The 22,962-nt window shown below is 41.4% G+C and overlaps 1 protein-coding gene across 2 annotated transcripts in view; it reads right to left on the minus strand.

The window, feature by feature from the left end:
- Positions 1–120: 120 nt before the first annotated feature.
- LOC146374259 (large neutral amino acids transporter small subunit 4-like) overlaps positions 121–22,962 on the minus strand; it is a 28,188-nt gene continuing 5,346 nt past the window's right edge. The window contains exons 3-15 of one of the 2 annotated variants that reach the window (XM_084951383.1): positions 21,545–21,764; positions 21,399–21,454; positions 21,165–21,241; positions 10,329–10,421; positions 10,004–10,137; positions 9,379–9,590; positions 6,274–6,417; positions 6,147–6,164; positions 5,788–5,914; positions 5,574–5,706; positions 5,132–5,205; positions 3,552–3,675; positions 121–3,452 (exon numbers count right to left, since the gene is read on the minus strand). In XM_084951383.1, coding sequence (XP_084807509.1) covers positions 3,291–3,452; positions 3,552–3,675; positions 5,132–5,205; positions 5,574–5,706; positions 5,788–5,914; positions 6,147–6,164; positions 6,274–6,417; positions 9,379–9,590; positions 10,004–10,137; positions 10,329–10,421; positions 21,165–21,241; positions 21,399–21,454; positions 21,545–21,764 — 1,574 coding nt within the window. In that variant the 3' untranslated portion in view covers positions 121–3,290. The remainder of the gene's footprint in view (positions 3,453–3,551; positions 3,676–5,131; positions 5,206–5,573; positions 5,707–5,787; positions 5,915–6,146; positions 6,165–6,273; positions 6,418–9,378; positions 9,591–10,003; positions 10,138–10,328; positions 10,422–21,164; positions 21,242–21,398; positions 21,455–21,544; positions 21,765–22,962) is intronic. The other variant, XM_084951384.1, reaches the window with a different exon arrangement.

The raw sequence follows: 22,962 nt of genomic DNA on the forward strand, positions 1-22,962 counted from the left end.
AATCGGGTGGTTTCTGTCCTGCTATGCTATTTAACTGCAGATACCACAAGCTTCCATATTGTAGTACCTCTACCAGCTCTATCTGCACATCTCTGCCACTGGAAATAAGAGACACAGCAGTACAAATTATTGTTTATTTTGCTTCATATATTGATTTTTTTTTTTTTTTTTTTTAGTTGAAACAGCATCTGTTGGAAAGTCCAAGACAATGGCTATACTGTGGTACAAGACAAAAGAAAAACCAACATACACTGTAAGACAATACAAAGACATTCTTGTAAACATCAGAGGCAAAGAAGCGTAATAAAAGACAGAAAAACTAAAATTAAGCATGGTAGGTAGATAAAAAAAATGTCAGAGTTTCAGCTCCAATTTAGATTTTCTATCAGTACAGAGTGACATAAAACACAACACACAGAAATGTTGTCTGGGAATTCATCATGAGAAAAAAAACAAATAAGTCATCAATACATCGATCAATAAACCAATTCCAATTATCAGAGGTTCGGGTTAAGCTATGAAGGTGAGGATGCCGGGAGGATGGGGTGAGGTGTTTCAGGTACACCGATGAAGGAAAAGTGCTGATTGGTTTACAGTTTGTGAAAAAAATAAACTCACTCGTCCACAAAGTGTCTGTCTTCACATGACATTTACATGTGATGTTATTCCTGCACAAGCTTGTACTCAGAGGACACTTCTTTAAGTTACAGGAAACACCAGCATGCTACCAGAGGCACTCTCTATGGAGTCCAGATAGGGCTTTAATCATATGAAGGACAACTGTACCACAAATAAAACTGTACATTTGTAAGTGAAGATATGAGCACTGACTTTACATTCTTTACATTTCCATTTAAAAAAAAAATCCATTGTGTTGTATCCCACAAGCACAAAACTGTTATTGAGAGGTTGTCTTTGTGTGGATCTGAATTTACAAAATACAAATAAAGATGGCAGAATGATAAATATTTAGATCTGTTCAGGTCTGATATATCCAATACCTTTTGTGCTAGCTAACTGCTCCAAACAACAAGACATGTGGATGTATGAAATAAGATCTGCATTTATGGAAATACAGTCAGTCAGGATTGTAATATATGACCAAAAAGGCCACCATTCAGTTAGATAAAGAGATGCAAACACCTTTAATTACAAATGCACACTTTTTCCCTATCATCCAACTAAAATCATTTCTGCACCAACTTTAACGCATACAGTCTTCTACTGATTCTTTAAACCTTAATTAGTTCATCAAGGATGAGATTGTTGCGACTGGTTCGTCCTGTGAAGGTTGCAGAACTGAAAGACGAGTCTCTGCCCCACTGTCCAAGCACAAAAAGGCAATAAAAGGAACGTGTGAAGCAAGGGCATTATACAAAAATAACTGAATTGTAAATTACAAATCTAGATTTTAAGTTCAGAGTCTACATTCTTTGCATCATGCACCATCCATAAGCAGCCATGCACTGTGTGATAGATACATGGGCAGGCAGGTCCGTTTTAGAGGCTCTAAAGTGCATCGTGTGCCGTTCTTGTCTTAATGAAGTCATTCGCTGGGAGCATATGATGGCTGCAGAGCTTTGTCTCTCAGTTCTGTCAGTAAACATTTTAAGGTGTGCTTGAGTAAGTAGCACAGATGAAAGGATAGATGAATGGATGATGGCTAGATGGGAGGAAGAGCGGGGCTAAATGCTACCCAGATCCACTACCCCTATCACAGTGAGGAACTCTGAGGGTCATGAGGCTGTCTTTGGATGTGCCTCTGTCACCGTACTGCAAGTTGGGGGCGGGGCGTGTCAGAGGAGCTTCTCTGTATGACATTTGAGGACAGCAGACTGAATTATTATCTCCCTGCTCCATCGTCTACACACGCCATGCTTCTGTTCTGGGCTTCTGCTTGAAAGACAAAGACTGCTTTATTGTCTGTTCTTAGTCTCAGAACGCTGGTGTCTTTTCTCAGAAGCTGGAAGATTGTGTCTGTTTCACTCTGCTACCATCAAGCTAAATCTCCCTTTGTCTGTAAGAGGTGAATTCAAGAATCCCAGCGTTTGTGTGACCAAGCAGAAGTGATACCAAGCAAAACATAATCTGACTGATTCTTTGGAACATGCCTTAAATTGCTAATCTGATGACCTTAACAGTGCCTTAAAGCAAATGCAACGGACACATTTCTGTGATTAAACTAGCACCTTTTTGTGATTTGGAAATGCAGTCCACTGAATGTCCTGTCTGTCTGGATTTCAGCATGTTATACCTCGCTGAAGACTTATTGCTACAACCAATCAAGATCCTAAAATTCACCTGGCAACCACACCAACCTTTGAAAACACAATATGTCTAAAATCATTTCCACCTTAATAGCTTGAGATCATGCAAAAGAAATAAACACCTAACACATCCAAGATCATATTGCAAGTAAATACAAAAAAAGGTTACATATTTCAAACATATGGACAAAGAAACAAAACAAAAGAAAATAATGGCAACAGTAATAAAGGACCAGCACCATCGCTGGCATCATGCAGTGTGTGTCTAACCCAGTCACGCACACACTGAGGCTATGTATCGTGCGCTGAGCTCAAACCTGTCCAGGTTTCCATCTAAACTGCTACCAGTGCTGCTGTCTGTGAGTTCTTATTGAGTTAATGCCCTTGTGCACAAGAGAGCACGGAGATGCCGTGGCCCAGCGTGCTGAGTGGGTCTGAGTATGTGTGCTTCTTCTCACCGAAACAAAAACCAGACCATCCTGGGCAATCATAAAGCAAATGTCTAAAACCTTTGAACACTGCCACTAACATTTGTTTTGGCATCTTCTTCTCCTGTGGTCTCTTAAGTAGGACTAGGAGAAGCTAAACCAGCATGAAATACAAAATGGCAGACATGAAGAAAAAAGTGAGAGAGGAGGAACCTTTGGGGAGGTTGAAGCAGCTGCTTCTTTTCTCTCCCTTTAGTCAGTTTTCTCCTCAGTTCACGGGCGAAGTCAAGGAACTGAAAGCTCTCCATGTGGAAAGAATGTGTGTGTGTGTGTGTGTGTGTGTGTGTGTGTGTTAGGGGTTCTTCACAGAGAGGGTGAAGGCGATGTCACAGTGGTGTTCAGTCACATATGGGTGTCAGTATGATGGTGGAAGTGTGTGCATCTGTGTGAGCATGCGGAATGTAAGATTTGTGATGAGGAGGTGCGGCGGTCTGAGAGTGAATTCGTTCGTCACATGTCCCACAGTAACGTGACCTCAGTCCCCTCGATCTTTAGTGTAGCTCATCTACTTTGTAAAAATCGTCTTCATGCCCGTCTACACGCAGGCCTCGGGCGTGCTGCCGTTGTTCATCTTAACATAGATCTTGGGATCTTTGTCACGTTCGTCTCGGAGGCGCTGGAGCTGGCGGCTGTGGTACAGCAGGTAGAAAGGCAGGCAGAAACCCAGCATGCTCAGCACCAGGAGACCCACGTTCACCTGGGCACCGCGTGAGTAAAGCAGTTAGATAGAATGATATGGTAAACTTTGAATACTACACTCTTTAAAGCCAGTATCTCTATATGTGCATCATCTTACCCATAGGGGGTCTTCCTCCAGGGGTCCCACCATGGCCATGAAGAGAGGTTGCTGGAGCAGGGCGAACAGAGCGCTGATCAGAGACTGCATGCCTGTCAGGCTGCCAAACTGAGAGGATGGATACCTGCAGGGGATAAACAGCATGAGTCATATGGGAAATTTGAACACATTTGTCACATAACTAACCTGAGTGAACTATCAGGCCCATTAAATCAATTTACAGTGAGTCAAATTAAAAACAAATTCACAGCCAGTTATATATCGCATGCCCCCAGACACACTGTTATGTAATATTCACATCCTGTGTAGGCTCATTTTGAATAATACTGTTCTTGCAACTCAGAGGAAATGTTTTGGAAGGTATTTTATTTCATTCCAAGAAAAATTCCCAATCATCATTTTCTCTAAATGCGGCAGTGTCAGCTAATCTCCAGCTGCAGTCATTTGGAAATTTTTCATAATATTTTTGAGCTCTTATCACCCTGCACAGTCGCAGGTCAACAGGCAAGAACATGTGGCTGCTACAGGTCAAAGTGTGAGAACACCTCACCTCAACTACGTAATTATAATAGCCATTTGCATATCTCCATAATAAATATGCAATGTCTATACATATATATAGTCACTTCTTTTACATGCTTATAGTCCATTTTTAATTGCGTGGAGTGCTATTTACTGCAAATATAATATCTATACGGAAGAAACTGTTTTTCCAGTTTTAACAGATTTATAAACAGAATCCATTTTAGGTGAAGACAGTTTTATTCTTTTTTTTTTTTCACATCAGATTTGGTTAGCTTGACAGCTTTTGTTTTACATTTTTCAGAATACATTTTTTGTTTATAATTTCAAACATTAGATGATAGTTGGGTTTTTTTTTGACCAAAGTAACTGTAGTGTGAAAGTTTAGTGTTAAATACTAAGAACATGTGACTGCGAGCCAGACTTCATCGCTTAACAGCAGTGGTGGACTTCTTTTTTTGCTCTAATACAGGGATGTCAAAAACATGTTGCATTGTGGGCTATATACAGCCTACTTTAATCTTAAGTGGCAGAATCAGAGAAATTATCAAAAATGGTAAAATGTAAAATTACAAAAAAAAATCCCATAGCACACTGCCCAGAATGCCCAGTAAATATAAAATATACAGTTTTATAAAGTTTTTGTTAATTTGCATAAAATGTTTTTTTTAACAGTGGAAAAAAGTGTTAAAAAAGAAGACATCTTTTTATAGTAGACAAATTTTCTATCACTTGTTTATCTGGAGTAGTATGAATGGCAATGGGGGAGGGGGTCTTTATTAATAGGAAAAGCGGGACAAAATTTATGCCCTCCTTCATTTTGTCTTTGCTGGACCAATTCTGGCCCACAGGCTTTATGTTTGACACTCCTGCTCTAGAACATGAGCAGAATCTTGTGGAAAGTTGTCCAAAAAGAGTGATTGGCACAGAAGGAAAGAAGAAGAAATGCCTAAAATCCACTTATTTTTAGTCACTTTCTGTATCTAGTGTAGGACAGCATTAGGCTGCATGATTCCTTACTGGTTTGCCATCATCTTTTAAACGTGTCACACACTTACACAGCAGCATAAAGCCCGCCAACTGCAGAGTGGATGAAGCCTCTCACAATAGTGTGCAGGACAAATGAGACAACCTGAAGTAGGAGAGAAAAGAGGAAAAGAAAGATTTTTACAGTAAATACATGCTCAGGGCCGACCTGCTGGGTTTTCACTGAAAAACAAAAGGGTTTGTCTTTGACAAATGAGATTCAAGAGAGAACAAAATAAACTGCAACAACATTTTTGTCCATTAGGTGGCTCCACATCACTTAGAAATATCAGCAGCTGCATTGCCATGTGAGTGGTTTGAATATCATGTACATCACTCTCTCTCTCTCTCTCTCTCTGCAGTGTTTAGTCTCCCTCTAGGGGAGACGTACAGCAGCAGCACATGCAGAGGAGCGTGAACCCACACCACCTAAACACTTTAATAAAATGGCTCCCCCAGCCTCCTACTGCATACCTGAAGTGGGAGGTTGGGGATGATGCAGGTGACTCCAAAGCCAACAAGGAGTATGTTGGTGAAGATAAAAGCTCTGGTGGCATTGACGATCTTCTGGATCCGTTTGTCAGGGCGACGGGGCTGCCCAGGGTCTCTGATAGAACAAAAGAAGAAAACATTAAAAAAAAATTGAGAAAAATAGAATTATTTGTTCCTCCTTAGCATGCACGCTGACCTCTTGGTGCTCTTGTCGTTTTCATCCTCACAGTCTTTAAGCTTCCAGTCCATGACGTAGCCAATGACAGGAGAGGTGACCAGACACAGGAGCTGGAGCACGCCAAAGATGGAGGTGTACACGCTCACTAGGAGACAAACAGCGGAAGAGGCAGCGTTATTACAGTTTCAGGGTGAACATCCGGTAAACAGTATGAAGACATCAGAGGGTGGTGCACACTGACAGGAATGGAAAAACAGTTTGCAGATGTCATAGAGTTATTGGAGGGGGGGGGGTCATGCTCTAGACAAAAAAGTGGACAAACAGTTTAGGGTAGGGAGGGGGGCAGAGGGTTGCTAGTGTGGCCTCAGGTCTCTTACCCACTTCCATCCTCTCCACTGCAACAGCAGGAAGCCAGCATGACAGAGATGTCAAAGAGGTGTTAAAGATAAAAACACAACCACTCTCAAAACATGTATAGCTTGACACACTAACAACCACACACACCTGTGCTGAGGTCTCTGCCTGTTAGGGACTCCAGGATAGTGTTCATGGCTCCCATGTAGAATATGAGGCGCAGCTGAGTCACACACATGGTGATAAGGCTCAGCAAGAAGATGGGACTGAAGATACTCTTCATGAAGCTCTGAGCTGCAGAGGAAATGAGAGAAGTCAGGGTGAGATCAAATCACTGTGTTAATATACCACAAAGATATTAACCAAAAATATTGGATAAGGAGATTTTATTTCTTTCTGTACACAGTTGAAATCTCGTGGTAGGGGAATTATTCAGTGGAAAAACCAAAAAGCTTCACAGGCCTTTAGGGAAACATCCAAATCCTTTTATGGAGCAGAAAGTTCTATAATCTGCTTTTATGACACTGCCTGCATCAGAAGATGTTTGCAAAATCAACTTTATCTGTGCACGATGTAGGGAACACTAAGAGCAAAAGTCAATGTAAGGACTAAGATCAACTGTTCGTTGCTTGTGGGACATGATAATCAGTTTTCAAGTGTTCAGTGGTAAAAAAAAAAAATCATAAAATATATGAGGCCTAAGTTGTGGTACACTGAGGATGACTTTAGGCACAGCAGTGCTTTGAGATAAAAGTCCAACATGACTGTGCTAATTTGCATAATGAGTCAGCATAAAGTTGTACTGTTTACCACTTTATGAAAATAATTTACTGCGCTAGCAGGGATGCACTAAAATCCTGAGCCAATACCAACAGATGTATTTACCATATTTGTTTCTTTTCTCATTGCTATTCATATCATATCAGTCAACTAGGCCAGTATCAGTCAATATCAACCTATATCAGGCTCTAAGTTCATTGCTGGTTCTCTGAGTGTTAATGTTAGCATTCAAATGTTTGCTAATCAAACAGGAGCACAGCTGAGGCTGATGTGATGTTCATTAGTTCTGAATGTACCGGACTGACTGATATGTTGGCCTGTTTTTACAAGTCTTTACAATTCATCCTGGCAAGACTATGACATCTGCCAAATTTCATGACAATCACTACAATGGATGAGTAGGTAATTCACTGCAGCCGAAGATGTCAGACTGCTGTAACAGCGATTGTGATGTTTACAACAACATTTCCAGGAAACTGATTTTTTTTAAAGAAAAAAAGATTGCTCATTTCAATAAAAATAGCAACATACGAGTGTATTCATAGCATCCTGACAAACAACCTACATGATGATGACCTTGTTTGAACCCTCCACTATCAGCACCAACAAACTTTCATCTAAAGTACAGATGGTCAAACATGCAGAGTCTCTTTTCACTTTCTAAACAGATGGAAAACTCCACTGGCTGAGAGGAACGGATGAGACTGACATGTAAATTTTCCCACTGGCACCCAGGTGTTATGGTGACATCTTAATGTGAATGAACGTCTGGAGGATTCAAAGGAAAGCGGGTTCTAGGAAACGTTGATCATTAATGAATGCTGTGGATAGAAGTGGAAAATGGACAGCTGTCCATACAGAGAAACCCCGGACACACCAACTAATGATGGGTACCCAGATGAAACAGATGGGTTCATTGTCTTCAACAACAGGTATCTATCCTGGACTTAATTGTTTGAAAATGCTCATAGAGCACTAAAATAATTTATAAGAGAATACAGCTGTTAATGTAAAACTAGCTTATATTTAATTTCAACATTTACAAAATCTACCAATATATTTACAAAAAGTTCTTTGGCCTTCATTCTCTGTCTACAGCTCTAGTACAAAGTGTACTTAACATACCAAACAAGTGCTGACTGTGCTGGTCCAGATACATGATTTAAGTGCATTCCTAACAGAAAACACAAACATTTGAATCCGACCTTGATCCTTATATCTGAGGAGGCAGGAGGAATAGGCCAAGGCCTAAGATGCATGTACTCTGCAACCCTCACAGCTGCTTCAACTTACAGCAAACAGAGAGAGGAACAAGTTTGTGTGCGAGGGTGTAATATGGGCCTCTTTAAACATCCCGACATGTCCAGCTGTTATGAAACCAGCCACGGGCATCCTGAATGCACTCCAAACACACACACACAGTCAGAAATTCACTGTAATGGCTGATACAGTCCACCGCAGTGCTTCTCTAGGGCTCCCTGCCAGCGCGACACACACCTGCTGAGCCCCTTTCTAGGAACAGGGTCTGAACCGATTCCACGGTCCGTTTGGTACCAAAGAGACCGAGAGAGGTGTGACAAGACTAACCCACTGGGAGTCCCTGACCCTGTTAGGAAAGCCAGGAGGGACTGAAAAAGTGCATGGGTAACAGAGGTTACCTTAGCATGGATGTGATATTTTTTTGCCAACCAACCTAAAACACTACATACAGTGTTATCACATTTTAAAAATGTAAAAACTAACAGAAGTGTTAGCCTTTTTTAAAAATTTCACACTTTTAAACTTCATCTGAAATACATTATTGTTAAATATTCTATGTAAATAACATTCATTGCCAAAATAAATTACAAAATTTTAAGTATATTAATAAGTCTATTGTCTATATTTTAACTTGGATTTATGATTCAAAGCACACAGTAAGGACATTAAGTTAATTTTTAAAAGTTATATAACACTTTGCACTTACGGAGCCTACACTATAACAATGGAATTCAAGTCTTTACTTTTCATATCAGTGGGATTTATTTTATTTATGTGGGATTCTACTTGGCATCAGTCCTTTCAAAGAGAAGAGATACACTTTTATGACTTGATTACTGGCAAACCTAACACACTTAGCACCTCTTTTGCTCAGTTCGTTTTAAGTCTAACTGCACCAACTGACTGACTTTTGAGTTGTGAGAATATTCATAAGCTAGTATCTACTCAAGAATGACTAATTTGATCACAAGTTACACTTGTGCTGACTTGTGCATGTTTTTGGATTTCTTCCTCTTATATATATTCTGTCGGCAGCTTGCTTAGATTCCAGTTTTGACGACCAGATGGCAAAGAAAGCCACTGCTAAAAACTGTGAATGGGCTTTTACAGTCTTTCAAGAAACATAACTGTTGCTCCAATTCAACTAGTTTCTATTTTAAGTTCATCCTGTCTTTATATAACAGACTTTAGATGTTAGAGCTTATTCAGACTTACTTTCCTCCTGACTCTTGCAATTCACCTCCAGGTCAACGGTGGACAGGCACAGCTTGTTGGCCTCTTGTGTGGACAGCTCTTTGGAGGGTGCCTCCTGCTGCTTTATGGCATGGCCTACGCTCAGACGGCGTCCCACTGTGGTCACCTGCCGATAAAACTGCTTTCCGGTGATCTTATGGTCAAATCCCAGCCAGCTGAATTTGATTTTCACCCTGAAAGTAAGAAAGAAGGGGAAATGTAAGCAGACACTGAAAGAAAGAGGAAAACAGGCTAAGGAAACATTAAAAGATCCAGGTGAATGAGAGCAAAGTAGGCCGATCATCTGGTTTTATGGTCTTTCCCCTTTAGGGCTCACTTGGTCTCCACTGCATTATTTTGGGATTTACTGCACATAACTGTGTGCGCTTGTACGTGTATACAATCTTGCAGTGTGTATGAGGTAAAGCAGTGATCTCTGTGGAAAATCCAGAATGCCTAGGCTCAGTCAGAATCCTTTTTCAAGCAGGTATAACTCGAGCTTAGCTAATAATACTGCAGTGGCTGCTTAAAAACAATAGCTGGAAGCTACACATATGTTCATGCGGCTTTGTGTGCACGCCAGACTAAGTATGCCTGTTTGTCTTACGTGAAGTCCATGTCTTCTGGGCCAGGGAAGGGCTCCAAAGGCCAGTTGATGAAGCAGTTCAAGAAGACGAGGCAGGCACAGCCGGCCCAAACCAGAAGGATGGAGATGAATGTGGCACCCAGATCATAGATCACCTACAGGCAGGAAGATGGGACGCACACAAAAACATCATAATGGAGAATCAATAACACACTCTCCAGTTGCAGGGTTATTCCTTCTGAGTTAATATTGCCCTTTAGGAAAATCTTTCAGTCGTGGATGAGGACACGTGGATGTTTAAAGTAAATCAAGAATCAGCCACAGTAAGTGAGTGACTGTAAGTTACCTTGATGCCAGGGAAAGTGACAGCAGAGGAAGCATAGGATCCAATCATCAGGGCAATGAAGGTCGACCTCAGATCTCCAAACATGTTGGGCAGCTGTGAAGAGAGCAGACAGATCAGTTTACACATTTAACTGCAAGACCAAGTTCATTTAAATGCACAAAATGTCCACAGACTCATAAGAAGCAAAGCAGTCAAGCTTGACCTCTTTATGTCACCTAACTATGATTTACATTATCAAAAACTAGTGGCCAGGGGCTTAAAGGAGGACAAAAAATAATCAATAATCCATAGCATGCAGAAACTGCGAAACAAAAACAAAGATAAAACAGCTTTCTCGTTAGCTGTGTTATAGATGAAGGCTTTCGAGTGTGAAAAGTGCCCAGTAGGAGGCGACTCCTCTCATTGCAAAAACGAGTCCGGATCTAAAGCAAAACAGAAGATAAAGCAGAGTAAGGTGTGACTACCCTGTGACTAGTAACTACTACATGCGTGTGCAAAGCCCTGAACTATTCCCCGTGATCCACCACTCAAGTACATTCAGGCAGGCATGTCTCTTTACAGCAATATAATACTTGTTTCTATAGAGCTCGTGCTCAGCCCTGTCGTCCACGTTCAGTTTGTAAAGACAGATGATTAAAATGCTGAACTGTTCATGTCTTCTGCTGCAAATGAAAGGTTTTAATGACAGCACACCATGAATCTGTTTTCACTGTGAGTAATATTAGCTCATGTGGGCTAATCTCAGCAAACCGCTATGCTATGCTACATTTTAGCATTTGCTACTTTATACTTGAATTGGTGCCTGAGGAAACAGGCTGTACTGTTCAGGAAAAGTTACAGCATTGAACTAAACTCACATGTATCAAAGCCCATTAACCTACAGCAGTGGAGCTGCTGCAGCCAAAATGACATCTATTACCCATCTATAATTGGATTAGCTTCATTTCTGCTCTGTGGGCAGCATATTAGGTTGCGCAATAGTCTTTGTTGTCATATTTTGTCCTTCAATCCACTTAGACCTGCAAATGGCCACTGACTGTGAAAGAATGCAGCACACTGCATACAAATGGCGAATAGTTTAATCTGCTGCTCACAAATATTGACTGGTGATAGTCTTGTCCCCACCAAGTATTTGCACAATCTGTACTGCCTGCATTGATGAGTTTTTGTTCCGAGATCTGCAGAAGAGCAGAGACAAAAAAAAGCTCGGGTCTTGCATAATGACACTCAGCTCTTGACGAGAGATAAGTGTACGCCCTGTTCCTTTACTAGGTAACTTCAGAGTGTAAACAGCCGTCTTGAGGAAGTGAAAAACAGTGTGAACATGAGAGCACCATGTGGCTTACTGGTCTGATGTAGGTCAGAGTTCATCTGTGCCATCTGGATTCAAAGTGCTATATAGGAGAGAGGAAGTCAAACTCTAGAGTCAAAAGCATTGAAAAGAAGCTCCCGCAGTGAACAAGCATGGGCAGGGAGTTCAAAATTTGACTGTAACTCATCACTGAAAGCGTTATTATGGGTCATAAATAGCGGAGGCGCTTCCCTCCAGCTCCCCTCTCATTGTCCTCATCTGTCCATCCACCCGTCCATCGAGGCGCTGTGCTCGCCACAGGGGCGAAGCTTGTTAGCCAGCTGCTCGAACCCCCTCACCCCATATGGATGTTACTCCCTGCACTAATTGGAGCAAAGGTGAGCTACAAAAAAAAAAATCACTACACCCCAGCCAGGTCATCCAAAACAACAAGCCCCCCCCAAATTCCTGCGCTACAAGGGGGCAAGTTGGCTGACCTTTGGCTCGCTTGGTGAAGAGGAGACAGAGGACACGTAGATCCCCGTCTCAGCAGATTCTGTGTCACGATGATGGCGGCCCGCTCACAAATCTATGCAGTCAACAGGTTCAGATTTCCCTGCTGACGCTGCAGCACTTCCTCACTCTGGCCTGTGATGATGGCTCTTTTTATGCCAGACTTTTGCAAGAGTTCTGTTATTATATTGTAAATCATGGGAAGAGCTTTGATTTAAGCAACTGAATGGAAATTATCAAGGAAAAAGTAATTCAATGTAATCCTCCATTATTTCATTATAAGCAGGGTGTTTAAGGACAACAGAAATCACTCTGGGGGGCAGATTCTCTAATAAATCATTTTAATCCAGGCCCTTAATCCCTAGTTCAAATAAATAGCTCCCCATTCAGTTACCAAATATTCAGTACAGTTAAAAAAGGAACAAGCCCACTGCAGTGTTGATAAGTCAGTCCCTGACTTTTCTGCCATTCACCTTTTTTGTCTGGTGAACGGAACTGTTATCATTGGCATTAACTTCGGTGAGCACACTGGAAAGTGGGAGAAAACAAAATCACGTGAGTGAATGGTAGCAAGCCCGAAGCAGTGGGAAAAAAAGAAAAAAGAAACATAACAGATCTAGTGCTTGTGATACTGCTGAGCAAAACAAGCTTACGTCACACTGGGAGTTTCTGTGACTGACTCTAGTTCTTAGTCAGAGTCAGCTGCTGAGACCACTCTTTTCCAAAAACATGTCACAAACTGGTTTGGTCTGCTAATCATGAAAGGAGAAGTAGGGATTAATGGGTTCAGCAGCGTGAGGACAAAGTGTGGGCGGGTGCGTCGATGGGAGAAGCAGCTGTCGGGCTCGATGAGGAAGAGATAGCAGAGTTTCCGTAACTGCAGTCAATAACACTTAAGTCAGGCAGACTGACCAAAGAATCAGCTGTGGCCTCACGTGCTAACAGACACACTGTAACTGTAAATGGCCTCTCAACAACAGACAAAAGTATGCTCCTGTGATCACAAATTTGTGACGCAGTATAAACACACATTTTTCTCAAAGGGGATTCATTAAGTCTGTATATATGAACCAGCTCTTGATCATGAAAGTGATAAAAAAGCAGCTGACTCTTCATGCAGGCTCACTGCTCTGTGAAGCTCTGTGCACAGCTTCACAACTGCAAATACACATAACATAACATGATAAGAATAGGTAACACCTTGTATTTTGTAATACTGTTTACATGAGCTGTACTAGTGTTTCGTGTCTATCTGCTAAAGGACTGCAGATTTAAATTAGCCACTAGCTTCAGATGAATGTTTTTAAATACAATAGATTTTAGCCCATTTCTGCCGCAAGTAAGATTAAATCTTTAATTTTTATATCTGCTCATTTCTTATTTGTCCTAGATTTATATCCATCGTGAATATAAATCTAGGTGGTCTTGAAACATCATGTTTTTCCTGGTGCAATAAACAGGTAAATCTGGAACTCTGCAGTGTGCATGCAGTTAAATCTTTTCCCCTGTTATGTGCTTGTACATTAACCATATTATTAATGTACCCTTACACTTTGTTGGACATATGATAATATTGTAGTGCCATGAGAATATACACTGTTCTGTACTGTGCTCTTCTGTACTTTTTAACACCAAGTCAGATGACATGAGAGTTTTCATAAAAATGTTTTAGTTGCAATTCCAACTTAGCAGATAATATTTACAACCTAATTATGATAGATAATGGCTTGAAAATTTTATTCATACTCTTAAATGTCAGCCATAGGATATAGTATATCTGCCGAACACTTTTTGGCAATCCATCCAACAGATGTTTGTTAAGCTAGCTAAAAATCTGTGTGTGTTTTTCAGTCCCAGTCCCTGTAAGACCTGACTTCAGAGAACAGCCGCTTGTTTTGGTGCTTTTTCTAATCATCAGAGGAATGTGTTGCCTATGTTTCTCAGCCTTCAAGGTACAGTATGTGATCACGTAGTTCTTGATCCAACACCTTCCCAGTGTTTGCTCTGGAAATTTCACCTCTGTCCTCACCTTTCTGCTTCACTAAATACAGGTTTTGCTAATCCCTTACTACTTCTATTAGTTTTCTAATCTCCACGTCATCACAAATATCACACTTGCTGTGTTCATTTCTGTTGTGAGTGGTGCAGGAACAGACTGAGAGCAACCTTATACCTCTCTGAAGGTAATAACACCCATCACTAACCGCTCTTGTTGCTTCGTCCCTGAATAGCCCTTTTGTTAGCTCTATGGTCACAGTGTATCCCTGCACAAAGTACACACATAGATGATGGGCCCTGTATTTGAACAGCCACTGAAGGTCTATTTTATCTTCAGAGCAGTGACCTGGAGATAAGAGATCAGGGACTGGTTATTGGGTTCAGCAGGTGTGTGGGTTGTTTTTTTTTTTTTTTGGTAATGCACGTGCTTAATAAATGGTGTTAAACATAAAGACAACTATAAAACGCCAATATATCTAGAGACACAAATATGAAAGCAAAGAGTGGGCGCTTGGGTTTTTGTTTGAAGGGTATCCATATAACTTATCATTTCACTTATCATTTCAGCAAGCTGTCAATATCATCAGTGTGATTTATGTAAATGAGTGAAAAGAAATGTTTCTTTGACAAATGCTCCTTTTTGGCTAGCCTCAAGGACTACAGAGGTTGGTTTTTTTTTTTGCATCAGAACAACTCTTTTATCACTGAGGCTTGATACAAACAGGTGGATTATTTAAAGGCATGCTAACAGCTTAGCATCACTGTTAAGCCATGCACAACTTCAACAACACAGGCTAGCACTGATGAAAGAAATTGCATGGGCTAGAAGCATAGAGTTTAAATCAGTTGGATAACTGGAACTGGTTCTTGATTCTTGTGTTTTTTTAGTATAGTAGCTACCTTTGGCAAGTGTTCTTGTCTATCCTTACATCCCAGGGCTCGCAAAATTTCAAAATCCCTGGTAGCCCTTCGGGCAGGGACTCTTCAGTTTTTGGTAGCCCAAAATAAATTTAAGTAGCCCGAATAAAAAAGAGAGCAATTTTTTGATTGATGTTTTGTTTCCTGTTTTGTTTCCGTTACAATATTATACATTAAAGTATAATATTGTAACGGAAACAAAACATTAATCAAAAAATTCTTTAAACACAAATTACAACATTGTATAAAAATTACAATCATCAACTCAAATACTTGGTTCTAATTGAACAGAAATTTCTATGAACTTGTAAGAACTGTGTAGGACATGAATCAGTCTGTGTCAGATCCTGAATTTGAAATTTCCACTGAAGTCACAGGAAAGAGGCAAGTGGAACCAAGATCGAGGCCATTTGCTTTTTGAAGTTTGCAAAGACTGCTAAATTTTGCCAGTGGTAGTTCACTCTTTGCAACATAGTACGCTGTTCTAAACAGATTTTTCAGGTTTATTTTTAGTATGTTATTTGCAATTGGTGTTTGTTCTGGGAAAGATATTGCAGACTGAGCAATAATGCATTTCTTGCATTTCTCATGGGTTCTAATGGGGGCCTTTCTTAAAATGACTGGTCCCAGTAACAAAGGCGCTTGTCGACTCAGAAATCGAGGGAAAAGCAACAACACACCCGGCAGAACATTATGTTATTTACACGGGTGCACATAAGTGGTCCGCATGTGCGCATTCGCTGTCAAAATAAAAGACGCGCACCAGATAAGAAGTTGCAACGCGCGTTTGCGTCCATATAAAAGGCACTGTTTTTGTCCGCTAGAGTGGGATTTTCACGGCACATTCTGCACCACATCTCTGTGCGTTCATCATTTGTTTGAAGCCAGCTCACCTCCTGCAACCACTTTTCCGAGAATACGTGCTTCTTTTGTGGTTCGGACTCCTTCTGACATTTCTTTGGATGTCGAGGAAAACCAAAGTAATTGCTTAAAGGAGCTTCTTCGACATCTTTAAGAGTTCTAAACAAATGTCTGTCCTCCTCCAGAAAATCTTATGTACGCAAACACGCGGTGCAACTTCTTATCTTGTGCGCGTTTTTTATTTTGACAGCGAATGCGCACCTGCGGACCACTTATGTGCAGCCCTGGTTATTTAGCTCATCATATCGCAGCCACAGAAATTCTTTTGTCCATGAAACCATAAAGCTGCACTTTCTTTTTGCCTTATAGTCTGATTTGTCATAACTTTTCCGTTTTGTGGTAAGCTTTTCTTTGGCTGTCACTTCTTCACGCTGACCTGTCTTATTTGGCTCAGCAGAACTAAAATATATATCCTGCTGCTTTTACACACGCACTCACATAACGCTCAGCGATTCTCTGCGCGATCAACCTCTCACATGTTTAAGCTTGCTGCGGGAGATTTCACTTGTCATGTTTGCGTAGTAAGCTAACGATTGATAAGACGATGTCAGAGGAATTGGTGCGCAAATTATCATCACTCACCAATCAGTGCTGTCGCTCTCTATAAAACAGTTCGCGCGATTGCAAAGTGAAAGCAAAAAACAAGCGCAAATTCAAACACGATTTCAATATGTCACATATTGACAGTGGCTCACCGATGCCAATGACATAATTACCCAGCTACATTTCCGAAAGAATGCAAAAGCATTGAAATATATTTTCCTATGATAGCCCGACGGGCAGGGCAGAGACAGATTTTGGTAGCCCGACTGGAAAAATCGCTAGCCCCGGGACGTCGGGCTAGCGATTTTGCGAGCCCTGCATCCTGAAGTATAGCAAAAACTACACATGGAAGTTGGGGACCTATGCAGCGGCCACGTTAGCATTGCCCTATTTTGTTGATAAGGCAGGCGGAATGGGCTAAGAAGTGTTTTATGACCAGGGGGGCATCCTGATTTGATTTGCAAAAGGCAATGTGCAAACAATGTTACTGAGCTTTCCAATTTAGTACAGCACTTAAAAGACCAGCAAACAGATCTGAGCAAAGTTGAAGGAGTTTGCAATGGATAATGTAAGCAAAGGTAATGAAACAGAGTCAAGTTAGATGGATACATTTCAGTCTGTGTCCTGTAGAAAAATATAACGTTTAACATTTTAAATAAACAATCTGCCATCATCAGTGATTTAAAACCATTTTTTTAATAACACATCCAAATGGAAAAGGTTTAAATAGAAAAAACAGTATTGCCAAAATAATTTTATGTTAGGCATGTAACATCATAAATCTTTAGAAAAATTGCCCGAAAAAAAACCCGACCATAATGCTCGATGTGCTTCAGCTGTTAAATTTTAAACGCACTTTAACTCTACTTGTTTATTGGCAAATATTAACATTAGCATTCAGCTCTACCTTATGACAACAGTACAGATTTGCTAGCATACCTGTGTGAGTCAATACTGTAAAACTTTTTTTTTAATAATGTTTGCTTCAAACAAACGCACAGGCGCGCTGTAACCTGGATAGCGCTCACTCATTGTTATTTGGTGACAGTGCTGAATGTAGTGAGTGCAAACAGAGGAGCTGTGACCCACTTATACATAATAAGTAGACTCTACGTGTTTGTTGATTATATATCAGAGGGGCTTCGGGCAAGACTGACTCAGGCAACGGAGTAAGACTACAGTCTGCATCTACTGTCTTATCACTGGACTGTGCAAACATTCTGTCATTGCAATTTTTTGGCCACGGCACACTTTTGCGCATAGTTTGTACGCCACCAGGAGTGTGTGTCTGTTTGCGCTGAGTGTTTAAAACTGAAATGAAAAAGGCAGTGTGAAGTGACAAAGACGTCTGGGTGAGGAGTGGGAAAATATGCTGAGTCTTTCGTGCAGAAAAAAAAGAAGAGAAAATTCGATTCAGCCCTCTGAGAGGAAAGAACAGAGAAATGAAAGGAGGAAGAGAGTTTTGCTGCAGCAAGTGGAAACTTCAGCACCCTGATGCTGCTTGACCATTGAGAACCAGCTCTGACTGGTCCTGTCCTGAAACACAGGATAGTCATAAAGAGCAGCCAAGTGGGCCATAAGAACAGCAAACACCAGATGACAAACACCAAAAGGCATACTTCATTCAACCTGACGTCATCTCACTCTCTCGCTTATTAGAAGTCAATTTCTTTTTCTAAACATATTTAGGGGTGAAACCAGCAAACAACAAAGCCAGCAATGTTTCCACCAGAAATATGACTTTGGAAGGGTGGGGATGTCTCTGAGCTAACATTAAGATCCAACATTGCGGTCATTCCAGCCCCTCAGCCACCCCGATCAGACCATTCATGTCGCTACGCAACACTCGATATTAGCGATTGCTGCTCTGTCTGGCCAGCTTCCATCTCACATTACTGAATAACTCCTGACCTTTTTCACTCCAACATTGTTCCCCTACGTTTTGTGTTGTAAACAATTTATATAGTATACTGTGCTTCCTCCATCTCACTCCAGCCTGATCTTACTGCTTTTTGTTACAACTCCCATCACTCCCAGCGGGTGGAATGAAGTGCTGTGTGCGCACTTTACACATTGTCCAACTGAGAAGAAATCACTCGCCGTTTCTCCTTTAGCCACATCTCAAAGTTGGAAAGTGACTCAGTGAAGAGAACATTTACATTTCGCAGCTATGACCACAAGTCAGAGAGCTTGCTGGTAAATAAATGTGTTTTCAGATAGAGAAACAGTCTATGCATTCAAGACATTGGACAAAAAGCAGATTTTTGAGCAGAGCTTCAGATTGAAACTTAGCAAACAGGGTGGGCTACGAAATGTCCCACCAGCCAGACAAAAACAAGAGGTGGAGCTTGGAGTGTGCCTGTAGGTGTGGTTTTACAGTATGTATATGTATATGTATGTAGAGGGGTTTGTAACATGAAACTGCTTACAAGTCAAGACTGTAAGCAGAGAGAAAGTCATTATTAACCACAGCTCCCTTCCTCTCTATTGTCTCCTGTGCTCATCCTTCACTGCCTGTTTTCATCGACAGCTTGGGACAAAGAGTTTGGGTAGAATGTAGAATTGAGGCAAAGACAAAGAGTAAAAAGGGGAGAAGCCAAATGAACAGAGACTAAAAAGAAACGTAAAACAGTAGAGGAAGGGGATGATTTTGGGAACATGCACAGACACACAGTGGGAAAATGGCACAGGTCACGGTGACCTGAGGAGTTTTGGTGACCTATGATAGTCCAAATGCAGCTTGAGAGCTTTCCACGCCCTGAAAAATAAGGTTATAGTTTTCCTCTCACAACCCTTCACACAGACCTTCAGGAAAAAGAGAATGGAAACAGATAAGCATTCACACAGCAGCACTTTTTATTTGCCTCGTTCTCAGTTTCCCCAGCATTTGACCAATTTAAATTACGGGGGCTCCACTTTTTTATGATTAGGTTTTATTTTTCAATACTTCTTAGCAACATGGAACAATAAAAATTTTAAAAAGGTTAAATTTAGAAGTTTTAAAAATCTTCTACGACCTTCTGAATCTATCGATTATGTGCTTTTTAAGCTCTGCAAACACCCTGACACAGACACACTCACACACACAGAAGTGGCAGTATAACTGAAATGTTTGTCTGGACCTGCAGGGAGCGGTAACTCAGCTAAAATAACATACACACACACACACATACACACACATAGTTTTGATGGTCGTGTGAGAGCAGCTAAAACTGAAACAGGAGAAGACGAAAACAGCCGGGCTCAGACAGCAAGATAAAACCAGCTGAACAGCTAGTGCATGTATCCGTCAGGGTCCTAATACACAGCCTGGAAAGGAAATGGAAAAGCATGGGTGGAGAAGACAGACACACATACACACACACACACACACACACACACACACACTACCCTCCTGTTGCTACTTCCTGTTTGAGCCCTTTCTGAGAGAGTCCACCTCGGCTGTTCAGGCAGGAAGAGAAATACTGTAGCTACCATGAAGCAACAAAGTGATACACGCGCGTGCACACACACACACACACACACACACACACATGTCCTTGTGTGGATGAAATAATAATGAGGAGAGGTCTTTATTTGGCTCGTAGCCAGAGCAGGAGTGAATAATAGATCACTGCTCTCTGCCTTGTAACAACTCTCTTGCTCACGTGTCCTCTCCTGTGATGCAGCACTTTCTCTGATGAGGTCATCCTGACCACTGGCTATCCTCAGTCACTGCATCCCTCACCACCCTTCTCCTATCTGCACACCACCTCTTATCCCTCTCCTCCAAGCAGTCTGTTGTCAGCCGTCTCTCTCCAGCTCTTCCTTCAGCCATCTTTTTTAAAGGTTTCCTCTGTCGAATGCATCCATCTTTCTGCCCCTCACTTCTTTGTATGCACGTCTGAAGCCATCACTTCACTCTCTTCCTCCATCTCCCCTTTTAATACCTTTTCATTTCTCCAGATATCACAATGTTGTGGCTCGCTGATATTTAGTACAGGCTGTCATTCAGAGAGGAAACAAACTACATGTAATTGCCAACGAAGTGGAGATTTTAGTGTCGGATTGCGGAGAAGCTGGCGGCACTACCTTTCCTTGAAAAATGAGGTTGTTGTCCTAATAAATGAAAAGCACTGAGGTATTCCACAACACTTTATTTGTAGAGCTATGAGACATTTCGCAGGGTGAAGGGATTCTTCAGCGTGCCTCGATGAGTTATGAAGGATATCCTGATAACGTGACCGAAGGTTTCATGTTTCAAACTCTATGCACTGTTCAAATCATAACATTTCATTCACAGAATATATTATAACCACACTGGCCTGCACAGATTACAGCCTCAGCAGGCAACTACCAAGTCAAATAAGAGAGAGACTCAACAGTGAACAAATGCTGAAACCATACCAAGGAAGAATTCCCCAGCAATGAAGTGAAAGCTAAAGGTCCAGTGGAAAAAGGGTTCTCAAAAGCTTATTTTGGGGCAAATGTAGTTATTTTTTGTTGTTGTTGTTGTTGTTTGATTGCTGATTCTATACATGCAGTTTTATGTCCCAATCATGAGAGTCACCGCCCAGTAAAAAACAAGACTTGTGGAGAAGTAGGAATGAAGCAGCGCTTCAGACCAAAGCTAAGTATGTCCCAATATGTGAGCTTCGTAAAGCATCTCTTACCGTCAGTGAAGTGAAGGTCATGCACATGCCTCCAAACCCATTCAATGCCAATGCAAAGAAGATCAGGATGGACAGATCTACCGGAGAAAGCAACACACGCAGATGTTACTAGACCGACTTACTAGGCCAACACATGACGAATCTCACATACTGTATCTGATTAATTAGCATTAATACATCACATGAGCAATGATAATGTAATGAGATGTATGTGACACAGGTAGAAGTACGTACTGTTGGGGTCGCTGGCACCATAGGCGATGAGAAGACAGGAGAAGGCAAAGCAGGCACTGGAAAGACAAAGCAGTTGGCTATGAAAAATAGGTTGGACAAGAAAAGAACCATCACTATCCAACAGACAGCAGGATTCACGGGCTCACCTCCCCAACAGTCGCAGCTTCCGCGGCCCGTATTTATCCATGATAATACCCAGGGGCAGAGTTATGGCTGACAGCAAGAAGGAACCCACAGTAAAGGCCAGGTTCAGCATCTCATCCTGGTCTTTGCAGATGGGCCAGTTGTTCATTTCCAAGTACTCTTCTTCTGCACCTTTGGCTGCAGGGGTGGATGTGTTGGAGAAGTTGAAGCTGGAGCTGTTTTCTGGTTGGAAATAAGAGCAGACAGAATTTTATGTACTTTTTTTTCCAGTATTTCCATTTTGCAACATAAGACTAACAAGGCTAAGGTCCTGATGACACAGTTTTCTAGACATTTCTAGAGGTGAGATCTGAAATGAACACTTGCTTGCTTTTTCAGAGCTTATTTCTGATATTGTTCTTGGAATACTGAGCTTTTACAGCCACCCCTCCCCTCTCAGAGCTGAGCTTCTGATCAAAAAAGCCAGGAAACTCATTCAAAGGTCAAGTAAACAACCCAATACAGGGTAAACAAGTACCAGAAATAGACCCAAACTGAACCCCCTGCATGGTGCAGGGCAACTCTGTAACAGTTTTAATCAGTCTGCCTCCTCTGGTGAATTACTGGTAAACACAGTCCACTGAGTTCATGTGGAGTCTATTTTTGTCCTTGTGCTCGATAAGACCGCTGCTGTTGGGTAAACTCTGCTGTTGTCAGACAGATAGACAGAGGACACAGAGGAGCACTGATTGAGGAAAGCAACTCATCTTTGATTAGGCAAGGAAAACAATACAAGTCAAATCAGCAGTTACCACATACTTCATATGTGGAGGAGGGAGCTTTAAAGAAAGTCATCTGAGTGTTTTCTTTATTTGAGTCCTGCGGGCAAGTTTGCAACAGCAGCTGAAGCCTCTGCACACTCAGTGTAAACAGAACTGGAAATCTGTGTGTCACTGAGCTCTACTCAAGGGAAAAGTGAGGATGGGAGGACGGATGTGTTGTTGTTGTTGGTCTCAAACCCCTTAGGCATTGGTTTGAGACCAACAGAAAGCTGTTATTTCATATTTAAGGCAGAGTGGTGCAGAAAAAACTGGCATGCACCCTGTGATGAGAGGAGGTGAAAGGTAACGTGGCTTAATGAATATCTGATGACTGCAGGGTCATTCTAATGCTGGTGCATTCATTCACTGAGGAACACAAGGACACTTGAGCTCCAGAGGCTGCTTTTAGCTAAACACATGCAGAAGAGCTCGATTATGCACGAGGGCACAAACATGGAATGATCTGTGGGATGTTATTAAATGTCTTCCACCTCTAATGTGATACATTTTATTCAAATGCATCCTCAATATAGATTGAATTAATGAAACACACAGTAGGATCTTCCCACAAGGTAGGGTGCATCATCATCATACTGATTTAGAGTAAATGGATAAATTCA

This window comes from Perissodus microlepis, chromosome 14 (assembly GCF_051167445.1).
Source record: "Perissodus microlepis isolate ML-2025 ecotype Zambia chromosome 14, ASM5116744v1, whole genome shotgun sequence".
Lineage (NCBI taxonomy): Eukaryota > Metazoa > Chordata > Actinopteri > Cichliformes > Cichlidae > Perissodus > Perissodus microlepis.